The sequence below is a fragment of the Poecilia reticulata genome, linkage group LG4 (assembly GCF_000633615.1).
Source record: "Poecilia reticulata strain Guanapo linkage group LG4, Guppy_female_1.0+MT, whole genome shotgun sequence".
In the NCBI taxonomy this organism is placed as follows: domain Eukaryota; kingdom Metazoa; phylum Chordata; class Actinopteri; order Cyprinodontiformes; family Poeciliidae; genus Poecilia; species Poecilia reticulata.
The window spans coordinates 11,327,722-11,348,725 of NC_024334.1; the positions used below are offsets into that span (position 1 = coordinate 11,327,722).

A 21,004-nucleotide genomic window follows, 5' to 3' on the forward strand; every position below is an offset into this window, starting at 1 on the left:
CAGCTCTACCAACTGCACCACTGTGCAGCCCTCTTGTTAGAAAAGTAGTTTTTAAATGATTTTTTTAAAGCAATTTGACCATACTTCCTGGATCTTTCATTGCTGTTTCCTCCAGCTTCATCATCCTCAGCAGCATCCATCATGGCGTCAGAGTCGAGCTCTAAGCCTCAAACATCACGCCTTGCAACTTAATTATTTAAAATTTATGATGAAATCTGTATAAACTAACTTTTCTGCCATTTTTACTGATGTGCTTAACTCTTTTGCCTCTTGTGATGTCATCGACACAAAGGAGAATCCTGTTTTTTGGGGGGAGGGGGAAGGGGAGGGTTTCCCTCCTGTGGGTTTTTTAGAACCTCACATTTCCAGAAATCGTGAAGTTGAAATCCAAAGCTGCGCTACGCAGCTGTGTTTTCACTTTGTGTGAATTTATTAGGGATTACTGAAATCCTCCCTGAATTGCATCTTTAAAAGGTCTGAAAAGCGCGCAGGGAAGCTGAGATGTTTGCGTTAATCAAGTTCCTCCGCGGGACAAACACTCATCCCGAGTATGAATATTAGATGGAAGCGGGAGTTTAGTTTGAGAGTAAATGTTTACCGTCCTGTTTGGACAAACTTGTTTGTGTGATGGCTGGGATTGCTAATGTTGAATTTGAAGGTAAACTGAGAGTAAGTGCCTCCTCCTCCTCCTCCTCCTCCTCCTCCTCCTGTGGATCCTCTCCGGCTTTATTTGCTCCATATGGTCTTTGACATGGTACCCGGGAAGAAGGGAGGAAAAAAAAAAAGGAAAAACCGCGTGTGGGCGGAGGAAAAGCCTAGTATTTTGTCCGTCCTGAAATTTGATTCAGAAGTTCAGGATCCTGGAAGACAAAAAGCAAACCGAGGGGGAGGGAAGGACGGAGGAGTAAATCCACACTCTACGATCTCTGACTCAAGTAAGTTCGTTTTAAAACCTTTTCTGTTCAGAGGAACTCGTTCATTTGGAGCTTAAACTGAGGCTTGCGTTTACAATGTAAACAATCAGCTCCTGTATGTGACGGATTTGTGAATGACTTTGCATTTTACGCACCACTTCGTGCGCTTTATTTGATGTATTTAATAATAAATGTGAAAATCCCTGCATACCTGCAGTTTGCGGAACGATTGAGCCATTAAAAAAAAAAAAAATCAGAAACTACTTGAGAGTTGCTCAGCTCAGCGGTAAGGGACAAAGTGGTTTTTTTCTTTTTACCCCCCTCATGCGCCATCTCCAACAAATCGCGCTGATTTGCTCCCCTCCGACCTGCAGGCCTCCTAATTGTGATCTATATACATGCTAAGGTACTCTTTTGTTTAGAAAATGGTCGTTCACAGAGAGGTTTGCGTGCTGACTCCATCACCGCCGCAGTTGGATGTGCGCCAAAAAAAAAAAAAAAAAGTGCAGGAGAAAAAAGCTCTAAACGCAATCTGCAGATGTGATTGAAATGGCTCAAGCGGTGCCAGACCCACAAAAGGCGCCTTATTGGAGCTATTGTGCTTTCAGCTGAATCCATCATAAACTTGGACTATTCTTTGGATTTAAAAAAAAAGTGGACTAAAAAGAAAAAATTAACAGATTTTATTTTATTTTACTTACATTAACCTAAGTTGGCCCGAGGATAAATTTGGTGTTTTAGCACACCAGCCACCACAGCACCACCCTTTTTTTTTAATTTGTACATTGTGCATTTTACTGTTGAAATAACTTGGTTACAAATGTTTTTTTTATGCTGTTCAATATTTCTTCACCAATGTGTATCCATTTCCTTTTTGTCATTGTTTTGCTCATATTTAATGTGGTATAAGTTCATTTAAAATGTTTTTTTTCCCTCTGTTTCTTATTTTCTCACATTTAAAAGTTTGAGCATCAACCAACAAATATTAACGTCAAAAGTAAATAAAAAGTGGTTTTCAAATGATCTGATTTACTAACAGAACAAAAAAACACACACATCCAAATCAGTTAGAACTTGTCTGCACTAAAAAAGAAAACAGGTGATTTAATGTAAAAAAAAAGAAAAGTAATGAGATTAAGTTTAAGTTGACATGTTAAACAAATGTAAATAAAGTAAGTTTGACAAACTTGATTCAATTTCAGTTATTTTTGTCTTTGAGTTGGAGCTCCATTTTTTTATTTTTTTTTTCCCCCACTGTGACGACATGAAGTTGGCTGCAAAAACCTCAAAACAACAGTAAGGAAATTACAGAACAGATGTGGAAAAATCCACAAATCAATCAGAATTACATTTGTTCCATTGCATCTGGGCAAAATTAACACAGAATATTATTAAAAAGTGTTTTATACCAGCAGTAAGACATGGTAGTGGCAGTGTGATGCTCTGGGGTTGCTTTGCTGCATCATGATTTATTAATTCTGCCCTGCAAGAAAAAAATCTTGTAGATTAACATCCAGCCATCAGTTTGTGACTCTGAATGACTTTAAAAACATAAAATAAAAGTTTAGGAGCGGCCTAATCAAAGCACAGATTTAAATCTTAAAATTAAAAGCTTAAAATGTGCTTGATGATCTGAAACATTTAGATAAGACTTGAATTGTACAGAGTTATCTGAAAATGTACTTTTATGATCCATTCCCCTTCATTTTGGTTCTGATTTGGACAGCTTGACCCGTATGAACTGGCTCCAGGTCCGAACTGATCTCAGCTCTGTTTGTTGTGGGCGCAGACGAACGGACTGGTTCTCAGTCAAATTTGTTTTCAGTAAAACACGCAATTTGCAAAAGAGAGGGAAGGAGCGGCGTTGCTGTGCAAGCCCTGAAATTAGCTGCAGACAAACAGGCTGCAATCAGTGGGCGAGTAGCAGCGCTTCGGTACCGGGATCCAAACCCAGTTCATCCCCAAGACATTTAATTAGGACTCCAGGAAAATGAGTCTGCTTTAATTATCGTCCTGGTTCAATGTGACATGATTCTGTTTCAGATCAGTGACTCCTTCTGTCGGTAAATCAAACTGACAGCGTAAAAGTTAGTTAGTTATTTATCGTACTTCTCTGATTCCTGCCTCACAGCGTTAGACATTTCATCAATCTATCTATGCCTGCAACTAATAATTATTTCAGTAATTTATACAGATGATTAATCGATTGAGTTTTTTCCCCCCACATTTTGCCTATTTTTCATTTAACCACTGAAGTCTTTTCAGGCAATATTAGGAATACATTTAAGATGCAAATAGTTCCTTTTTTAAAATGTGAAAACAAGCATTTTATTGCCTAAAATGCAACAACATAGCATTACTTTAGTAAACATTTGATTATTTGTGGCAAAAGATGGATCTGCGGCTAAAAAATCCTGAAAGCTTCAACATGTGAAAAGCTTCTGTCTGATTTAACATCATAGTGTAGACATGATCTGTTTTTTGGGCTAATCGATTAATAACTGGACAGAAAACTGTGCTGAACAAGATTTCTTTTATATAAATTTGAGGCAGGTGAAGCTAAAACTTCTCCACTAGAGGATTTCTGTGTAGAACAGATTTACAGACTAAAGTTTAATCTGATTCAGTCCTATATCCATCAATGCCCTATAGATACAGAAGTCCAAAAAAAATCTCCTACAGAACCAAATGAAACACTTTATCCAAAAATAAACAATTTTTATCCTTCTAGGCTACAGATAACATACTGAAAATATGAGGGATTACATTCATTTTAAGATCTTTAGTCATATCTGAGTGCATGCCTTACTGCCAGCGAATGCTCTTCAAAATAAACAGTTGGTGCCACTCAATAATAACAGAGAACAGAGATGCAAACAGTGGAAAAGCACACAGAAGAGGCGATGAAAGTGTTACAATCCAGCTGTTTTCAAATGAAAAAAAATGAAATACTTTCACAAAAAAAACCAATTTAATATTGGTGTATCAAATAAAATTATTTTCCTAATGAATTAAAATGAACAAAATCCAGACAAAAACCCCAAATTAATACAAAAACTGGAGAGATGTTGTTTTGCCCTGGATCTAAGGACTCTGTTCCTGAAAGAGTTTCTGTTTCGTGGCAGCTTTCCATCACAGTCACTTGCCTGAAGAAACGGTAGAAAGCTAACAATTAGTAAAGCTAAATTCATATTTTGCCTCAACTGCTTCTGAAACAGGCTGCACAGTGGCGCAGTTGGTAGAGCTGTTGCCTTGCAGCAAGAAGGTTCTGGGTTCGATTCCCGGCCCCGGTCTTTCTGCATGTTTTGCATGTTCTCCCTGTGCATGCGTGGGTTTTCTCCGGGTACTCCGGCTTCCTCCCACAGTCCAAAAACATGACTGTCAGGTTAATTGGCCTCTCCAACTTGCCCCTAGGTGTGAGTGTGTGTGTGCATGGTTGTTTGTCCTGTGTGTCTCTGTGTTGCCCTGCGACAGACTGGCGACCTGTCCAGGGTGACCCCGCCTCTCGCCCGGAACGCTAGCTGGAGATGGGCACCAGCAACCCTCCCGACCTCACTAAGGGACAAGGGTGCAGGAAAATGGATGGATGCTTCTGAAACACATCCATCTGTAATAGGTTAATGCTTAATGGTGTCTGGAAAAACAAATCGTTTCAAAAATCCTCTCAATTGTTAAGTCACTTTCAACAGGCACTGCGCGTTACCAACCCAAGCAAATGCTGCAACTTTATTCTCCTATTATTTCGACTTTATTGTTGAAATTTTATGACTTACTGAACTTAATTGTCTTTTGTATGACCTTAATACTTTATCATTAAAATCTCATTGTTTAAGGCTACGTTCACACTACAGCCCTATTCGGGCTTTCAGAGCTTTCAGAAAATAAGGGTCGCCCACTAATGCGCGTCGTCCACTTGGATGTCCGACACGTATCCGATTCAAATGTGACCTGAATCCGAACGGTCAGGTCGCGTTCAGATACATTCAGATACATTCGTCACTATTCTGCGCCCTCATACGCGCAAGTGGAAAGAAACATAACAATCATTATAGTCCGCTATAATGAGGATTAGGTTGTTACTGAGCTGGCTCCGGTAGGACAACAACTTTAAATCGCAAGCCATTCTCCGCCGTTACCATCCATCTTCTTTTTTATGAAGTTTGGCAAAACACTGAGCACGCGCTCTGTGTGTGACGTTATTGCGCCCTCTACTGCGCATGCGGGACACGTATTCATGTCTACAGTTTGCAGTTAGCATTGGAGAACACGTAGAGGCAGTGGCGCAACTACACATTATTCAGGTTGATGCGAAAACATAGATTGCCCCCCCCCGAAGCGACGATACGTGAAGGGTAAAACTCGCTACATTTACCTCGTTATGTGCGCGAGGTGAAGGAGCGTAAGGCGCCTGAAGTGTATGGGAAAACATAATCGGCGCGCCGCCCCCTGCAGACGGGGTTTTGGCGCACCTATGCGTTGCATACCCTGCAGACCCACTTTTTGCGCCACTGCGTAGCGGTCGCATATATTTGGAACGCAAAAAAAAAAAATAAATAAAAAAAAAATCCAATTTGACAAAACATCGGAATTGGGTCACGTCAGGCTGCAGTGTGAACGCAGCCTAAGAATAATATTGTTCAAAATTGAAAAAAATAATGAACGAGTACGGTATAGCCCATAGATATCCTAACCTGTTCAAAAAAGCATAATAGGTGACCTTCAAACGACAGACGACTTTAATGTCTGTCCTCCCTGTTCCAGGTTGGACGCTTTCCTGGTTTTCGTCTGGACCTCAGCTCGCTCCTCTCAGCCTGCGTGACTATGAGCACCTCGGGGCTTCAGGCCACTGACAGGCAGAACGTGAAGGAGCTCGACACCGTGAAGGAGTCCATCAGTGACATCATCAACCAGCTGCAGGACATCGACCCCGCCCGGCTCTCCTTCTCGCCCTTCCTGGACCTGGACACCCAGATCTCCCTGGCGCCGGTGTCGGACAGCCCGGAGTCGTCTGTGGAGGAGCTCCGCTCGGCCTCCCATTCGGCCTCCGGCTCCCAGCGCTCCCTGGAGCCGCCGCCAGCAGCAATGGCGCAGTCGAGGAGTGAGTCACTGACTCTGCCTTTAGTTTGGAACAAATGGAGAAAAAGTCAAAGCCAAGCTGGAACCAAATGGAGTTAAAATAGATTTGAGGCTAAGCAACAGCATATAAACAACACACTCTTTGGGGTTACATCATTATTCTGCTTGGAAGTTAACACTGTTTCCTGAGGTTTTGATCAAATTTTTGCCATCCTTTGGTAACGAAACAACAGGATTACAGAATCTATTCTTTGCTTCATTTTAGATATTGCAGGTGGAGCTGAATCTAGCAACATGTTTTAACTTTTAGCTAAATAAGTACATTCCTTTGGTTGTTTTTGGTGAATGTTTATGTAATATTTACAGGGGCGGAGCTAAAGTGAGGGTCGAGGGAGGCACTGGCCCACCTACGTGCCCCACCAAATGATTGGCAATCCACCCAAAAGAAGAAAAATAATGATAATAAATACAATAAATTCAATAAATACTAAATTTTTGCTTGGAGTTTCAGACATGCTGTCAGTAGTTCATAGAAAAAGAGAACGTTTATTTTACTCAAACATATACCTAGTCAAAGTAAAATCAGAGAAAATTATCATTTTAAGTTGTCTCTTAATTTTTTCCAGAGCTCTATATAAAATCTTTTTAAATTTCTGTGACACTGAACCATTTTGATTAGTTGATTGATTTATCACGATTAATCTGATTAAAAATTTCACAATACAATTTAAAGGCTATCCAACAATTTCTCTCAAATTATTATTGTCAGAAACCTAAAGTTTATGTCCGATTTAACAGCAGGTCTTTCAGGTCAGACTAGATGCTCCAATGCCTCCGATTGTCTCCTTTCAGATTTGGATTGCGTACTAAACTGTGTTTTGATCCTGACAGGCTCTGCTCGGTGCCACCAGCAGCCCACCGCCACCCCCACACCACACAGTGGAGCAAATCAGACAGAGCAGCAGGAGGAGCCGGATCAAACTCTTTCCAGTCCCATCATCACTTCGCACAGTTTGGACACAGCCACGGAAAACTGCATGAGCCCCCCTCCGCCGGCCTCTCAGGGCGACATTCCCAACGGCACAAACACGCCAAGATGGAGCCCAGAATCCACCACTGTGGAGAGCCCGGCGGACGAGGGCCGACCCCTGATAGGGCCGCCACGGGAGAGCGTGGAGTTGGCCCTGTGGAGCGCAGAGGGGCTCGGAGAGACTGACGGGGACGGAGGGGAGGCGTCGGATCAGGGGAGGTGCTGCTGCCGGTGTAAATGCAGCCAGAGCGGCCGTCTCCCCGCCATCCTTTCCGTCCTGGCCTCGCTTCTGTGTGCAGCCGGGATGCTCTATGCACTCTATTTCTATGTCCCTATCAGACCCCCAGACTGCCCGGACGTAAGCTGCCGCATCATTTTCACCTTCTGCTGCTGCGCGGTGGCAGCGCTCCCCATGGTGCTCGGTACGACTCAGACACCTGCACGATCACAAACACAAATTAAACGTAAAGATTAGACGTAAAGGCAGCCAGACGAACAGGATGGGGTTCATCTGGCTGCCTCGTCTGGGAATGTTTTAGTTTTTCTATGTAATTTAATGACCTTTTAACTTGAGGTGCACCAATTGCAGTTTTATGGCCAATTACTGATCTTTAAAAAGCCTGACCTGCCAATTCCGACTTTGGCCGATGCCAATTTTTTTGTCTGAAATGTTACTAAATATAGCAAGAAAGTCACTGACTTGGCAGCACTGGGGTGACTACTGTTAACTACAAATGTTCTCACGAGAGAGCAAAAGAGGAGAGTGACTGATTTTTAGACCTTTGCTGAGGATGATAAGATCGGTGGATAAGGTCGGCTTCACGTGTCAGAATCGGCCGATCACTGATCTCCCAAAATGAAGGAAATCAACTGGCCAATAAATTGGTGCGCCCCTACTTGTAACCCAGACATCTCCTCAGGTCTTTAAGCAAATATGTTCAGTTTCACTTTTTGCAATATTGCCACCAAAACGTCCATTAAGTTTATTTTTTAGACATTATAAAACCTCAGAGGTTTGTAAGAAAACATAAGCACACAATAGGGGTGCAAAAATTTATTGACTTACAATTATTAGATGAAATTTAGTTCCACTGGTTAGACCTTCTTTTAGTGTTGCAGTTTGCCCACCATCCAGAAGAGGGCACTGCTATTCATACTAACGCAGAGCCAGTTGATACAGAAACAAAGGTGGTGGAGGAAAGAGAGAGGGAAATGGTTCAAATGGAGTCATTTTCCATTTGAGCCATGGAAAGTGGCTCAAATGGGATGTAAGATGTAATTGAAATATAATTTATTTTTATTTTTTCACATGTTTCTCTGAATATGTTATTTAAGCAAAATGACATTTTTTTGAGTCTGTATTATCCAGTTAATGATTAATCAATTACTAAATTAGATGAATAATCACAACTAATCTTATTTACTGTTTCAGTCCTAGTCAAATCAGACCAAAGTTGAACTGGCGCTGGCAGCATCATGCAAGTCAAAGATCCAAATGAATATTGAAACTGTTTTTAGGAATTCTCTCCTTCTAAACTTAATGCCAAATACCCAAATAAATATTTACAGCTGCAGCAAAAAGTGCTTCTCTAAAGTATTAACTCAGGAATATAAAGACTTGTGCTGCCACACTTTTCAGATTTTTACTATTTAAAACATATTTACGTTAGTTTTTCACATAAAGCCTAAATAAAATCGGTTCAGTTCAAAATTACTTTATTAATCCCAGAAGGAAAATAAATGTCATTCTATCTCAGAGTTGCTGGCCAGAAGGATCTCCTGCAGCAATCAGTGTTACAGCGACTCTGAAGAAGCCTCTGACTTAAAGTTTAATGAAGAAAAACACACTGAAAAACACAAGTCTAAGGTTGTTAAGTGAGGAAAAGTTCAATCTATGCTATTTTTATTTCAAACAAATCAATAAAAAACAAAACAAGGCTACATATACATATAGAAAACAATGCTTTGTCATTTTAGCTCCCATACTTACACTTTTTAAAAATTATAACCCTTTTACATTATTTTTCTATATCAAAATACATGTAGCAGTATATATTATATTTATATATTTAGATACATTTTAAATTTTGTCCTCCTCCTTTTTCTACTAAATATTCTTGAATATTTTTGGGAGGCTGTTTTGACTCCAACCAAATCCAGAAAACTCAGCACACCTGATTTGATAAAAGTGAAAAGTCTAATGGTCTCAGTGGTCTCTGGTTCAGAATGAGAGAGCAGGTGGCTGAACCAACCCGACCAAATCCATCCCAGAGGAGTTACCTCTGACCCAGATTTCAAGCAGATGACAGAGTGGGGAGTATTTGCATGTTGGCCTTCCTGCCTGCAGTAGCTGCATTCAAATGAGGGAAAAATGTGAAAACACAAAGTTGCTGTCAGATCAGTTTGCAGTGACTTTGGCGCTGCTTGTGGAAAGATGGCCCAGATTCAAGATGGATTCTGACTTATTGCTCCTCTCTGCCTTGCAGCCATGTTGGTTGGTGCGGCGTGCCAGTTATGCTCCGGGTCCCTGCATCTGCAAGATCCGACTGATCGAAGACACGCTGTGCAGCAGCTGTTTGTCTCATCGTCCCTGGAGCAGCTGCTGCTCTACGTGCTCAACCTGGTGGTGATGGCCGCCCTGCTGCCGCAGGAGCAGCTGAAGCTGGTGCCCATTCTGGTGGTCATGTTCATCATTGGCAGGTGAGGGTCAGAGCAGGTCGAAGGATTTAATGGTGACCTTTGACCTGAAGCAGTCATCACCAAACACAAAAACACTCAAAGGCTCAAATATGTTCATAGAGCCCGGCTGCACATCAATGAGCTTCTGGCACTCTGAGTGGAGGTTTGACCCAAATTCACTGCAGAACCAGAGAAGTTCATTAAACATTTAGGAAGACAACAAAGGCCACCGAAAAAATACAATAAAATTCTGACTGTAATTTCAGAATTCTGACTTTAATTTCAGAATTTTGACTTTAATTTCAGAATTCTGACTTTTTTCTAAGAATTTTGACTTTTTCTCAGAATTTTGTCTTTTTTCTCAGAATTTTGACTTTTTTTCTCAGACTTGATTTTTTTCTCAGTATTTTGAAGTTTTTCTCAGAATTTTGACTTTAATTTCAGAATTCTGACTTCCACAGAATTTTGACTTTTTCACAGAATTTTGACTTTTTTCTCAGAATCTTGACTGTTTTCTCAAAGTTTTGACTTTTTTCACAGAATTCTCACTTTAATTTAAAACTCAAATCAACCTATCAAATCTGAGACTGTGGATATAATGCAGGTTTTCAAAAGCCCATATACAATGAGGAGGAAACTGTTTTTTGACTATTTTCATATACGAACCACACAGCTGACATACACCTAAGACTGTTTGGTCATTTGTTTGGATTTTGACTTAGACTGACACAGAATTAAAATTCAGAGTTTAAAGTCGTAACTCTGTTGAAAGTTGAAATTCTGAGATTGAAATCAGAATTCTTCTCTTTAATTGTTTTATTTTGTTAAGTGATCCTGATCCTGATCCATTGATGGATCCTAGCATGGTTTACTAGCATGGACCAAATATTTTTTATGTTTCATCTTACTTTTAGGCAAGCTTAAAATTTTAGTCACTGATGAAAAGCTGCTGCAGACAAAGTGAGATGATATTGATCAATGCAACACGGCTTATATCTTACTAGTAAAAGTCAAAGCTCAGATATGTTTATGTGTGAGTAATGCAGGTTTGTTGTTGGAAATACTTCATCTTGTAAGCGTGGCTGACGAGCGAGACGTTGAGTGTTTATCATAAATATCTGAACGTCCTCTGATTTCCTGTTTGGGGTTGTTTTCTCGTCCTTCTCAGGCTTGTTTTCTGGTTCAGCCTGAACACGTGCGGCTCCTGGAGAGGCTTCGGTTCTGGTCTGACCTCCTTCCCGCTCCTCGCCGTGGTCGCTCTCAATCTGTTCCTCATGTACAATCTCAATCTCAAACAGCCCCTTTTTGGCCCTCAGGACGCCCTGTATAATCAGGTCACCCCGTCCTCCTGGTCGGGGGAGACATCACAGAGCCCGAGCGGCAAACCAGACGTCCTGCCCACAGACATCCTGGACGCTCAGTGAGAGGGAGAGCTGCGCTTTCTTCTCCGAGAGGAGGCCATCCTCCCAGAAATAGGCCATTCCTGTGGTCTGCTGCTCAGCAGAGCTACACCCGCCGCCGCTGTAACCTCCAACTATGTGACGGCTTTTACTTGTTGCTCCTCCTGTGTGCAGCCCTTTTTCATGTGGTTTTGTGCTTTATTATCTGAAATGCAAGCGCTCTGCCTGGCTGTGGCCGAGGATGCCTTTGAACAATGCTGTACACGTAAAACTTTTGTCTTTTTAAGCTGTTCCAATGCCTATATTTAAGCAGAAGCTCTGCCCTGTGCGCGGCTGGATTTGTTTCACCGCAAAGCAGCTGCAGTTGTCAGATTTTACTACTTTGACTTTACAGAGGGTTTGTACAGGACAGAATAAAAACCATTTGTAAGAAAAAAACCCCACAGACCTGTCTTTTTCTGGTGCTTTTCTTCCTTGGACTGAGCGGTTATTCCTGGTGAAGTGCAGGGACTGTCATTATGTGATAACATGTTGCTCTCCGTGTGTCTCCACCCTGCTGGCATCCTCTCTTCTGATGAACTTCTTGGGTTTGTGGCTCCCAAATGAGACCAGAAACCAGAAGAGAATAAGATTCAGTCAGTTTGGTTTCTCAGTCAACTGGAGATTAATGAGCTCTTCAGAGGGCAATAATTAGAGGTCAGACACCGAAGACGCTCGTTAAGTTAAAAACTGTTTGAGTTTTTTCAAGATCAGATGATAAAATCTATTTGCAGTCAGGCTGGTTGGAGAAATTAACCCTAAATGTTTTAAAGTTATGATTAAAATTATCTGAGGATGTAAAAAGACAAAAGAAGAATGTTGCTTTCTTCAGCTGGATCAGATCTGACAGACAGTTCATGTTTTAAATCTAAAATCCATCCATCCATCCATCCATCCATCCATCCATCCATCCATCCATCCATCCATCCATCCATCCATCCATCCATCCATCCATCCATCCATCCATCNATCCATCCATCCATCCATCCATCCATCCATCCATCCATCCATCCATCCATCCATCCATCCATCCATCCATCCATCCATCCATCCATCCATCCATCATGTTGTACATTTGGGCCTGGAACCTAAATTAATCTATTTATCTCTTCCTTCCACACAAAGCTGCTCTTTCATTCTGCTGATCAATCTGCAGAAAACATGGGACAAAAACTAAATTCAGCTAAAAGTTTTAATCTTTTCACAGTGGCACCATGAATACTTCAAAGATTTACACAGCACAAATGAAAGGTTAGTAAATGTGAGGATGAATTTCTGTACAACACCTGAAAGCAGCCGAACCAGTAGAGCCAGTCAGAAGCTCACCTGTAAATATCTGGGTTACTCAAAACCAAGCCCTAGCCACAGGGTAAAATACTGTTAAACACATAACACTCCACTGCTGAGTTTTATACAAATTGTATAAAACGTTGTATAGAAAGATTTCGGACAGGCCTGGCACACTGAATACATTCACATTAGTGCTCCATTAGTGTTTACTTTATTTCTTGGCATTTCATTCAATTTAAATTTGGAAGGTTATTCTTATTCTAATAACTGTTTCATGCCTTAATAATTTCTTATTTTTGTGTGTATTTAAAGGAGTTCTTTGATATACACCTATGTTGTCTTAAATGCTTTTTATAAATTATGTATATAACGTATTCCTTGAACTAAGGATCCCCCACAATCAGCTGGAGAGTGTTTCTAGAAGGAAATATGCATGTATAAGTTTACCTTGTGATCTGACAACGTAGATTTTTAATTTCCCCCAGAATGAACTGACTTTAATTTAATTCCTGCATAAATCCTACTTCTACATCCTCAAATCTCTAAACCCCAGCCTCCATTTTTTTCACTAAATAAAAGCTGACTGGAGGTTTTTTTTTATCGTGCCTTTGGATGCGGTGCTTTGTTATAAGTATTTTTCTGAATCATTACTCACGTATTGTGAGGCAGCAGCGCCATCCACTGGTTGGAGTCGCACATTCACCGGAAGAGACCGTTGGTGTAACCAGACCATCAAAGATGGCGGCGCTGGTTGGTAGGTAATGTTTTGATTAAACCCTTTCACGTTTATTTTTAACATTATTGACGTCTCTGAATTGATGTCGTCTTTGATATTTAAAATTAAGTTCAGAAATGGACAATATCTGGGTTTGTGACAATGCAGGAGGTTGTATTTGTAACTTTTAGAGACGTGGTACGCTGACCTTGCTCCGTCTGCTTTAGCCAAGCGGCTAACACAGGTTAGCTGGGACAGACAGTTACGTGATGAGTCCCAGCCGAAAACCCAACATTACAGCTACAATTTTACACGATGTTACTGTTTTAAATAAGCTAACGTGATTTTTGATGCAATAATTTAAAACTTTAGAGCTGGTTTGTGTAAATGTGGCGTAAATAAAGATTTTTCACCCGTTTTGCTTATATTATTGGAACCAAACTTATCGGGAAAACGCTTCTAGTTTACATGTTTCGTCTGCAGTTGTAATTAAAAAAATGCAAATAATAGCAATTGAAAGCTTAGATAAAATCCGCCAGATATGGTGAACATTTCGGCATCCATATAAGACCCTCAAATAAATCAGTTACATAGTTTGGCATCTTTAGCTTATGCAAAAGTATCAGCTGTGATTGGCTGTCATATGCTAATACTGAAATGCAGTATGAGAGTTTTACATTTTCACGTTTAAACAGAATAGTGTTACTTTATGAAGGTATGAGACAGCAAAATGTTAATGTGTTAAGTAATTCTAAAACTATTTATTGTGAAATTTGGACGCATTTATTACTTTCTTACAATTATTATTTTCTTATCCTGAGTATTGAAACACATCATTACTGACCAGTAAGAATGATCGATGATGTTGTTCAATAAGTTGTAAAAATAGTCTGGTTTTATTTGTAATTTTGAATACCTTTGAATAAGCTGTATAGATTTGATCAATTCCTCAGACAAAAGGGAGTAGACAAAATTAAATATTAAGTTTATATTTTTATTTATTTTTCCATCTCGTACATAAACTAACTGAATAAAAATCTTTATTCATTGTGATATGTAGTAATTAAATTAATTATGCCAGGAAATACCTCAACTTAACTGCCTCGTTTGGATAGTGCAAAAAAAAAAGCAATTTAAGTTTTCATTTCACCTCACTGTAAAACTTATTGGTCATTTGTGACCAATTTTGAGAATATTTTATTATGAATTACATCAAGTAAATTATCATAATTTACTGACGGTAAAGTATTATGTAAGAGACATTAAGAATATATTCACATTTTATTAATGTAAGAAGTGTCACAAGCAACCTTGGTTTACAGTTGTCAGCTCCAGATTACACATTTTACTATATATTATATTGCATAACAACACTTGGATGTGAATTTGTTGAGTTTTTTATTTATCTTTTTGTTTATAAAATGCCTTTATTTTGCAGCACCTCGCCTGGCTCTGTTTGGCTCGTTTTCAACCAGGTAAAAAGCCTCTAATCTTGTTACCTGTTGGCTGACTCTGCGCCTCCTGCTGTTTTGTGCCTCGCAACATAAGAGCTCGTTTTAGGAAACGACATTGTATTTTTGGGAGTGGGGTCAGATGGTCTTCAGTCATAGAAAATGATCCGTGGTGAAAAGCAAATACAGAAACATTTGCTGTTTTCTGCTGACAGCTGCAGTGTTCAGCTCGTCTGCCTTCCAGAGGAATCGCCAAGTTAAGCTCGAATGCATCACGAAGTTTAGAGACTCAGAAGAAATAAGTCCTTCCATCTGTCCCTCTCACACACTCCCTTATAGCGAAAGTGTCCTTCTATTTCTCATTTATATGCTCAAGTAATTTCTTTCTCTTTTTCCATCAGGCCAATTTCAGTTTTTGCTATTCAGCAGAAATGTCTCCACAGCAGCGCTAAAGGTGATAATACCACCAGCAGCAGGTGAGTTTAACCAGAAGACTGACGTAACACAGACCGGGTCACCATGAGGCATGTGTTAACTGGCTCCTCTGTGTTTGCAGTGTTGTGCCTGTCAGAGAGAAAAGCACAGCTGTGGCTGCAGCCAAGCCAGCAGCAGTGGCCAGCAGCAAGGCGGACTTTGTGGTGGCGAAGCTCGATGATCTGGTCAACTGGGCCCGCAGAGTCAGTATCTGAGAAGACGCTGGTTTGGATTAGATTTACAGTGTTGATTGTTGCATTCCTGACATCCACTATATTGGCAAAATGCATAGACACACTGCATGTTTATATTTACATCTCAAAATGATATATTTTTTAGTCTGTAGCTGTGTTTCCAGCGCAAATGTTTGCATATATTTGTCTTTAATACACTCTTAAAATAAAAATAAAGCTGTAAAATGAGGTCTCACTTCTCTTTTTCAGTTTTGTTTTATCAAGGTGTTGATTAAATAAATATTGGTTTATTCTCTGTTTCGTTCTCCCATCAGAGCTCTCTGTGGCCCATGACCTTTGGCTTGGCGTGCTGCGCTGTGGAGATGATGCACATGGCGGCCCCTCGTTACGACATGGACCGCTTCGGAGTCGTGTTCAGAGCGAGTCCTCGACAGGCTGATGTCATGATTGTTGCAGGAACTCTGACCAATAAGATGGCTCCAGCTCTGCGGAAGGTGAGAGGATGGAAAGTCTCATAAATAAATGTTGAATTTTATGTTGTTTTCACTCCTGATAGTCCATGGTTGAATTCAGGACCAAAATTACAACATTTGTTACATTTTCAGCTGGTGCAGTTTGTTTTCGCACTGCAATGTATCAAATGATCCAAATGCTTCGAAAAACCTCCTCATCCGTTTGGGCGCTGCAGCAAGAACCACTGAAAAAAACAAAACAAAAACCTCTGAATAAGACACTGAGGGCAACTTCCTTCTTTACGAAATGTAATAAAAATGGAGTTGATTTTAGCAGTTGTAGGATTTCACTTTTGTCTTTGGTAAAAGACCAAGAGCCGTTCCTCCTGGCGTTAGACTCTCGCCTTTGTTTTTGTTGTATTTACCCAGAATTCCCTACATTATAGCCCACTTCCTGCTTTTGGGGCAAACTCTGGTCCTCTTGGTGTTCATATACCCAGACTTCACTTCAACTGAAATGAGGGGAGAGATTTTTAGGCGGACCAGAGTTCACATTTTTAGTCCCCAAACAAAGCAGACTTTCTATTCAAACTAAATTGATCATAAATCCTGTTATGCAAAATTAACTTTTTGTATGTTTCTTTTTTACTTCCATTTGTTTCTCAACTGCTTCTAAAGTAATGCGAAGCATTTAAGAAAACACCCTGCTGTTTTTGGCAATAAATTGCTTTTTGGTGTCTTGAAAACAAGCAGTTTCAAAAACTTACCACATTCGACGAGCATTCCGCCGTTACCTAGCAACCCCAGCTAAGGCCAGCCCTGTTACCTAGCAACCCAAACTGAGGCCTGCACTTTTGGTGATATGGTTTTACCGTTGGCTGCTGGAAAAGACGAATGTTTTGTAGTTGTGACTTACCACAGGCAATGACAGGGACAGATTTTTCAAAGAGTTTGGATCATTTGACACATTGCAGTGTGAAAGCAAACCACACCAATGAAAATGAAACAAATGTTGCAATTTTGGTCACCAACTGAACAACGTCTCCTGGACTATCAGGGGTGAAAACAGCCTAAAATTAGACTTTCCAACTTGTTGGTTGTTCTGCTTCTGAAAGATGGACAGTTGCATAATTGTGCATCTGTTAGCAGCCATTTTCATATTTTATATATGAAAATAGTGTAAACGTTGAGTTGAGGGGCTTGGCCAGCAGCTAATTGGATTTAAAGTGACAAGAGGCCCTAAAACAGATCGTTCTGAAAGGAGCTCAATATACTGACCAGACTAAAATCTAATTATGAGTTTGTGCAGAAAAATGTCATGAACATGTTTTGTTTATCCTATAAACATATCTCAAGGAAGCAGAACTTGCCACCTTTAAATAGTATTTTAAGAATTGGCCAAACATTGACAGATTGACGCATGAAATGCAGATCAATAATAATCCTCATCTGAGATTATGCAACCTCTTCTTTTAGAGGTCTAATAGAAAAGCGTGGTTTTGTTTTCAGCCTGTAAACACAGACAGACCGAATCAGAGCGATGGGAACAGTATAGCTGAGTTAAAGCTGCCTGGATTAAGAGCAGCCTGGCATGGAGCATCACTCCAGCTGAATATACAGATTAGTTCTGACTCAGACTTGTGTAACTACAGCTAAAAGACTCCTTCCATCCAACAGGTGTACGACCAGATGCCTGAGCCCCGATACGTCATTTCCATGGGAAGGTGAGTTATTCCTTCACGTTGTTGAATCAGAAGTCGTAGTCGAGATATTTTGATCCACTCTAAGGGTTGACGACGTGGGCTTTGACATTTATCACAATGTTTTGTGGTACTATAGTGACAATGACAAAAATTATGATTAAAACATTTTATTTATTACTTCTTTTTTAGGTAGATGTATTGCTAAATCCTTCTCTTGAAAACCATTCTTCTTCAGGACGCTTCTTACTTAAAGAAGTGTGATTTATATCACTAACCTGCACACAGTAACTACATTTAATCATAGTTTTTAATTTACTGACAGTGGTGAAAATAGTAAAAAAAAAATAACATTCCCTATAATGCTGTCAGTTTGCTTTGGTTTTCAACATCATTAATTGGAATGTAAAGATTTTTAAAGTGGAATTTGGTAAAAAAAAAAAAAATAAAAAAAATAAAACAGATTTCATATGGTTTTACATACTTTAACTGACAACTCTGAATTGCATTTAGGCCCAGATTGTGTAAATTGTTTTTAAATCTTATTTATTCACTTCAGGATGACATGGCTCAAAGTAGTATGAAAAAAATCACAGCTTAAAAAGCTATTGGAACCCAAAATGCTCAATTTATTACCTATTAAAGTAAAGTAATAGGCAATAAATTGTTTTCTTTAAAAAATATTAAAGATGTAGCATTCAGAGACCTGCATACAGTCTGCAAACTAAATGTGAATTATAGTTACTATAGTTACGAGTATTTGTCACATGGTGGCAGTATTGGTCTTCATATCAGGATTAAAGCTGAAGTTAAACTTCAAACCCATCTGTCTGATTCACTCTTTGGGTTTTGCATATCTTTTGTCTCTAGACAGACTAAAAATGTTTAACGTTTTTCTGATTTCGTTCCTGTAGTTGTGCTAACGGAGGAGGTTACTACCACTACTCCTACGCTGTGGTCCGAGGCTGTGACCGGATCGTACCGGTGGACATTTATGTTCCAGGTAAGCTTGAAATTTATGTCCAGTGACATTTAAAAAGTGGTTTTTGCATAGTTTAAATCTAATTACATAAACCAGAATTTATGTGAGTCATAATAAACAAAAAACATGCATGTGCAGTGAGTTTCGCTTTTTGAGCTGAAATAAAGTTTTATTTAAATTCTAATTTATTGATATGCATAATTTAATTCTTAAAAGCTAAATTCTTCAATCTTCTCGTTAACTACGTCTGCAGCTAACAGTTATTTTAGTAATCTATTATTCTGTCGATTATTCTGATCAATAATCAAGCAATTTGGGGGAAAAATTAACAAACTTTCCCCCCCAAAATGAATTTTTTTCATTTAACATCTTAAACCTTTTTATATAGTATTAAGAATACAAATTAAAATAAGAAACTAAAAATTTTACTGCCTAAAATGCAATATTATAGCATTCCTTCAGTGTACGTTTGATAATTTTAGCATCTCCAGCAAAACAAATACTTAATAAATAAATACTTATATTCAGAAAGCTGTATCTAAATACTTATTCAAAATCCAACCAGCAATTTTTGGTTATAACTTCATGTGTTTTGGAGTTTGTAAAATGAGCCGTTTCTTATGAATGGACCTACCAAACCCAGCGAAACCCAGGCCGTTACTTAGCAGCCCCATCAGAGCTCCACCCGTCACCTAGCAACTCAGGCTGAGCTCCAGATCTGTTTGATCAGCTGGTTTTACCGCTGTATTTGCTGTACAATGGCTGCTGGAAAAGACAAGTGTTTTGTTGTTGACTTCCCATCCAGAAACTACTAGCTGCATTCTTCTTGGTTGTGCAGGAGGCTCTACTTCTGCTTTTCAAAGATGTACAGTTGTATAATAGTCCATATATTTGCAGCCATTTTTATGTGTGAGTGTAAATGTTGAGTTGGAGGTGTGACCACCAGACAAAAATCTCATTATTTAAGAATGATTTTGTGCAAAAAATGTAACGAGTATATGTTTTGTATCGCTCATAACCTGTTCTAGGTAGCATACTAGGTCACCTTCAGTGGCTTCTTTTCGTTCCCAGGTTGTCCTCCCACAGCAGAAGCTCTCCTGTACGGCTGTCTACAGCTGCAAAAGAAAATCAAACGAGAGAAGAAGATGAGTATCTGGTTCAGGAAGTGAGCGTGTAGTATATCTGTAAATCTGTGTGTAAATGTTGTATTTCTGGTTTCATTTGGGGCATTGCTCCTCTTCCACGTAGAGCAGCAGAAACTTCAGTAAATGAAATATTGTAATTTATGCAAAGCTGCTTTTCATGAGACTCACCAGCTTCTGCTCTGTTTAGGTTTCTGGGTCTTTAAATCAGTGTTACTGTTTTAAAACACAGTTTAAAGGCAAATCAGTTTAAGCAGCATTTATGACTCTACACACGGCTGTAAACAAAACAAGTGATGCACCACAATATAATAAATGTTATTTCCAATAAATTTTGGTTCATAAAAATCAAGGATTGTCGCTTTTGTCATTTTTGCAACTGTTAATTTTTGGTTGATACAAAATAATGAAGAATTGTTAGTTTTATTAAGTAATAAAAAACAAATAAATTGTTTGCAGATATCTTGACACATTAATTAAATACATAAGTAGATTGTTATATATATGGAAATTATTCAAAGTTGTGTTAAACTGCATAAATTTGATGGTTTTTGCTAGAATTTTGACCCATGCCTCCTGACAGAAAACTGACCTAAAACAGGAATTTTAAGTCAGTGAAAAATAAATGTATTTTTGTACTTTGACTCATCTGGTTTTAACTTAGTTTTAATTCATCACTGACACAATTGTTGAATTTTCTGTGTCCACATCATTCAATGCCTTAAAATGTTCATTAGAAAAAAGTAAGTTAGCCTTAAATATGTTAATCACATGTCTTAAGTTTGGTCTTAGTAGATCTGTTTATAATCTAATATATTGAATGTATTTTTCTCTCATGGGACTTTTATGTCAGGCAAAGGTTTGAGTCACACAGACATCTTCATTGTATTCTGTGACTTGCTGCTAATATACCATGCTAGCTAGCTGGTATTTCTGAAGCTATCATGGGTGCAAATTTACCCAGTTAAAGTTCTTAGAAAGTCTTACATGATTTGAATCTGTAAAACATGCAGAAACCCTGATTATCATTTTTTTTAGAGTCTTGCACTTTTTAACTTCCATAAAAGAAAAGTTAACGATGAAAATCATTTTCTAGAATCTTCGGCCACAGCTGCTTCACTGCATGCTTAATCATTGTAAAGATAGAAGATTTATTTATGCAACACGCATTTGAACCTACAAATATTCACTTACATTTGTTGTTGGGAGAGTTTATGAGTCATGTATTCACTTTGTGTTATTGCTCCTGGCTGCTCTTTTTAGCTGCGAACATATCAGACATTGTACTCTTTATGGTTTTAACAAAACCGCATTTGGTTACTCAATGCCGTTTTAATGCATCATCACTGAATCAGCCACGAGTTTACATTGAAGCACTTTCAAACAGACGAACATTTGTTATATCCAACAGGCAAGGTTGCTCATATGCAGACATTTTCTTTATTTTTGAAATGATCTGCCTGATG

The 21,004-nt window shown here is 39.1% G+C and overlaps 2 protein-coding genes across 2 annotated transcripts; both read left to right on the top strand.

Annotated features, from left to right (window-relative positions):
• The first annotated feature begins 39 nt into the window (after positions 1-39).
• Positions 40-11,544, top strand: LOC103463350 (transmembrane protein 79-like). The gene is made up of 5 exons (XM_008406644.2): positions 40-935; positions 5,676-6,012; positions 6,882-7,442; positions 9,507-9,720; positions 10,868-11,544. The coding sequence occupies exons 2-5, from the start codon at positions 5,736-5,738 to the stop codon at positions 11,121-11,123; spliced, it is 1,308 nt and encodes a 435-aa protein (XP_008404866.1). The 5' UTR covers positions 40-935; positions 5,676-5,735; the 3' UTR covers positions 11,124-11,544.
• A 1,576-nt stretch (positions 11,545-13,120) lies between these two features.
• Positions 13,121-19,890, top strand: ndufs7 (NADH:ubiquinone oxidoreductase core subunit S7). The gene is made up of 8 exons (XM_008406643.2): positions 13,121-13,182; positions 14,582-14,618; positions 14,996-15,070; positions 15,151-15,271; positions 15,577-15,756; positions 17,392-17,438; positions 18,329-18,417; positions 19,468-19,890. Exons 1-8 carry the CDS (start codon positions 13,167-13,169, stop codon positions 19,563-19,565), a joined length of 663 nt encoding a protein of 220 aa, XP_008404865.2. The 5' UTR covers positions 13,121-13,166; the 3' UTR covers positions 19,566-19,890.
• Positions 19,891-21,004: the final 1,114 nt, after the last annotated feature.

Bases quoted from the DNA above. Each gene is read 5' to 3' on its own strand.
- ndufs7 (XM_008406643.2), top strand. The intron at 15,071-15,150 runs GTGAGTTTAACC...CTGTGTTTGCAG, and splicing joins GATAATACCACCAGCAGCAG to TGTTGTGCCTGTCAGAGAGA. The intron at 15,757-17,391 runs GTGAGAGGATGG...TCCATCCAACAG, and splicing joins TGGCTCCAGCTCTGCGGAAG to GTGTACGACCAGATGCCTGA.
- LOC103463350 (XM_008406644.2), top strand. From the start codon at position 5,736: ATGAGCACCTCGGGGCTTCAGGCCACTGACAGGCAGAACGTGAAGGAG. The intron at 7,443-9,506 runs GTACGACTCAGA...TCTGCCTTGCAG, and splicing joins AGCGCTCCCCATGGTGCTCG to CCATGTTGGTTGGTGCGGCG. The intron at 9,721-10,867 runs GTGAGGGTCAGA...CGTCCTTCTCAG, and splicing joins GTCATGTTCATCATTGGCAG to GCTTGTTTTCTGGTTCAGCC.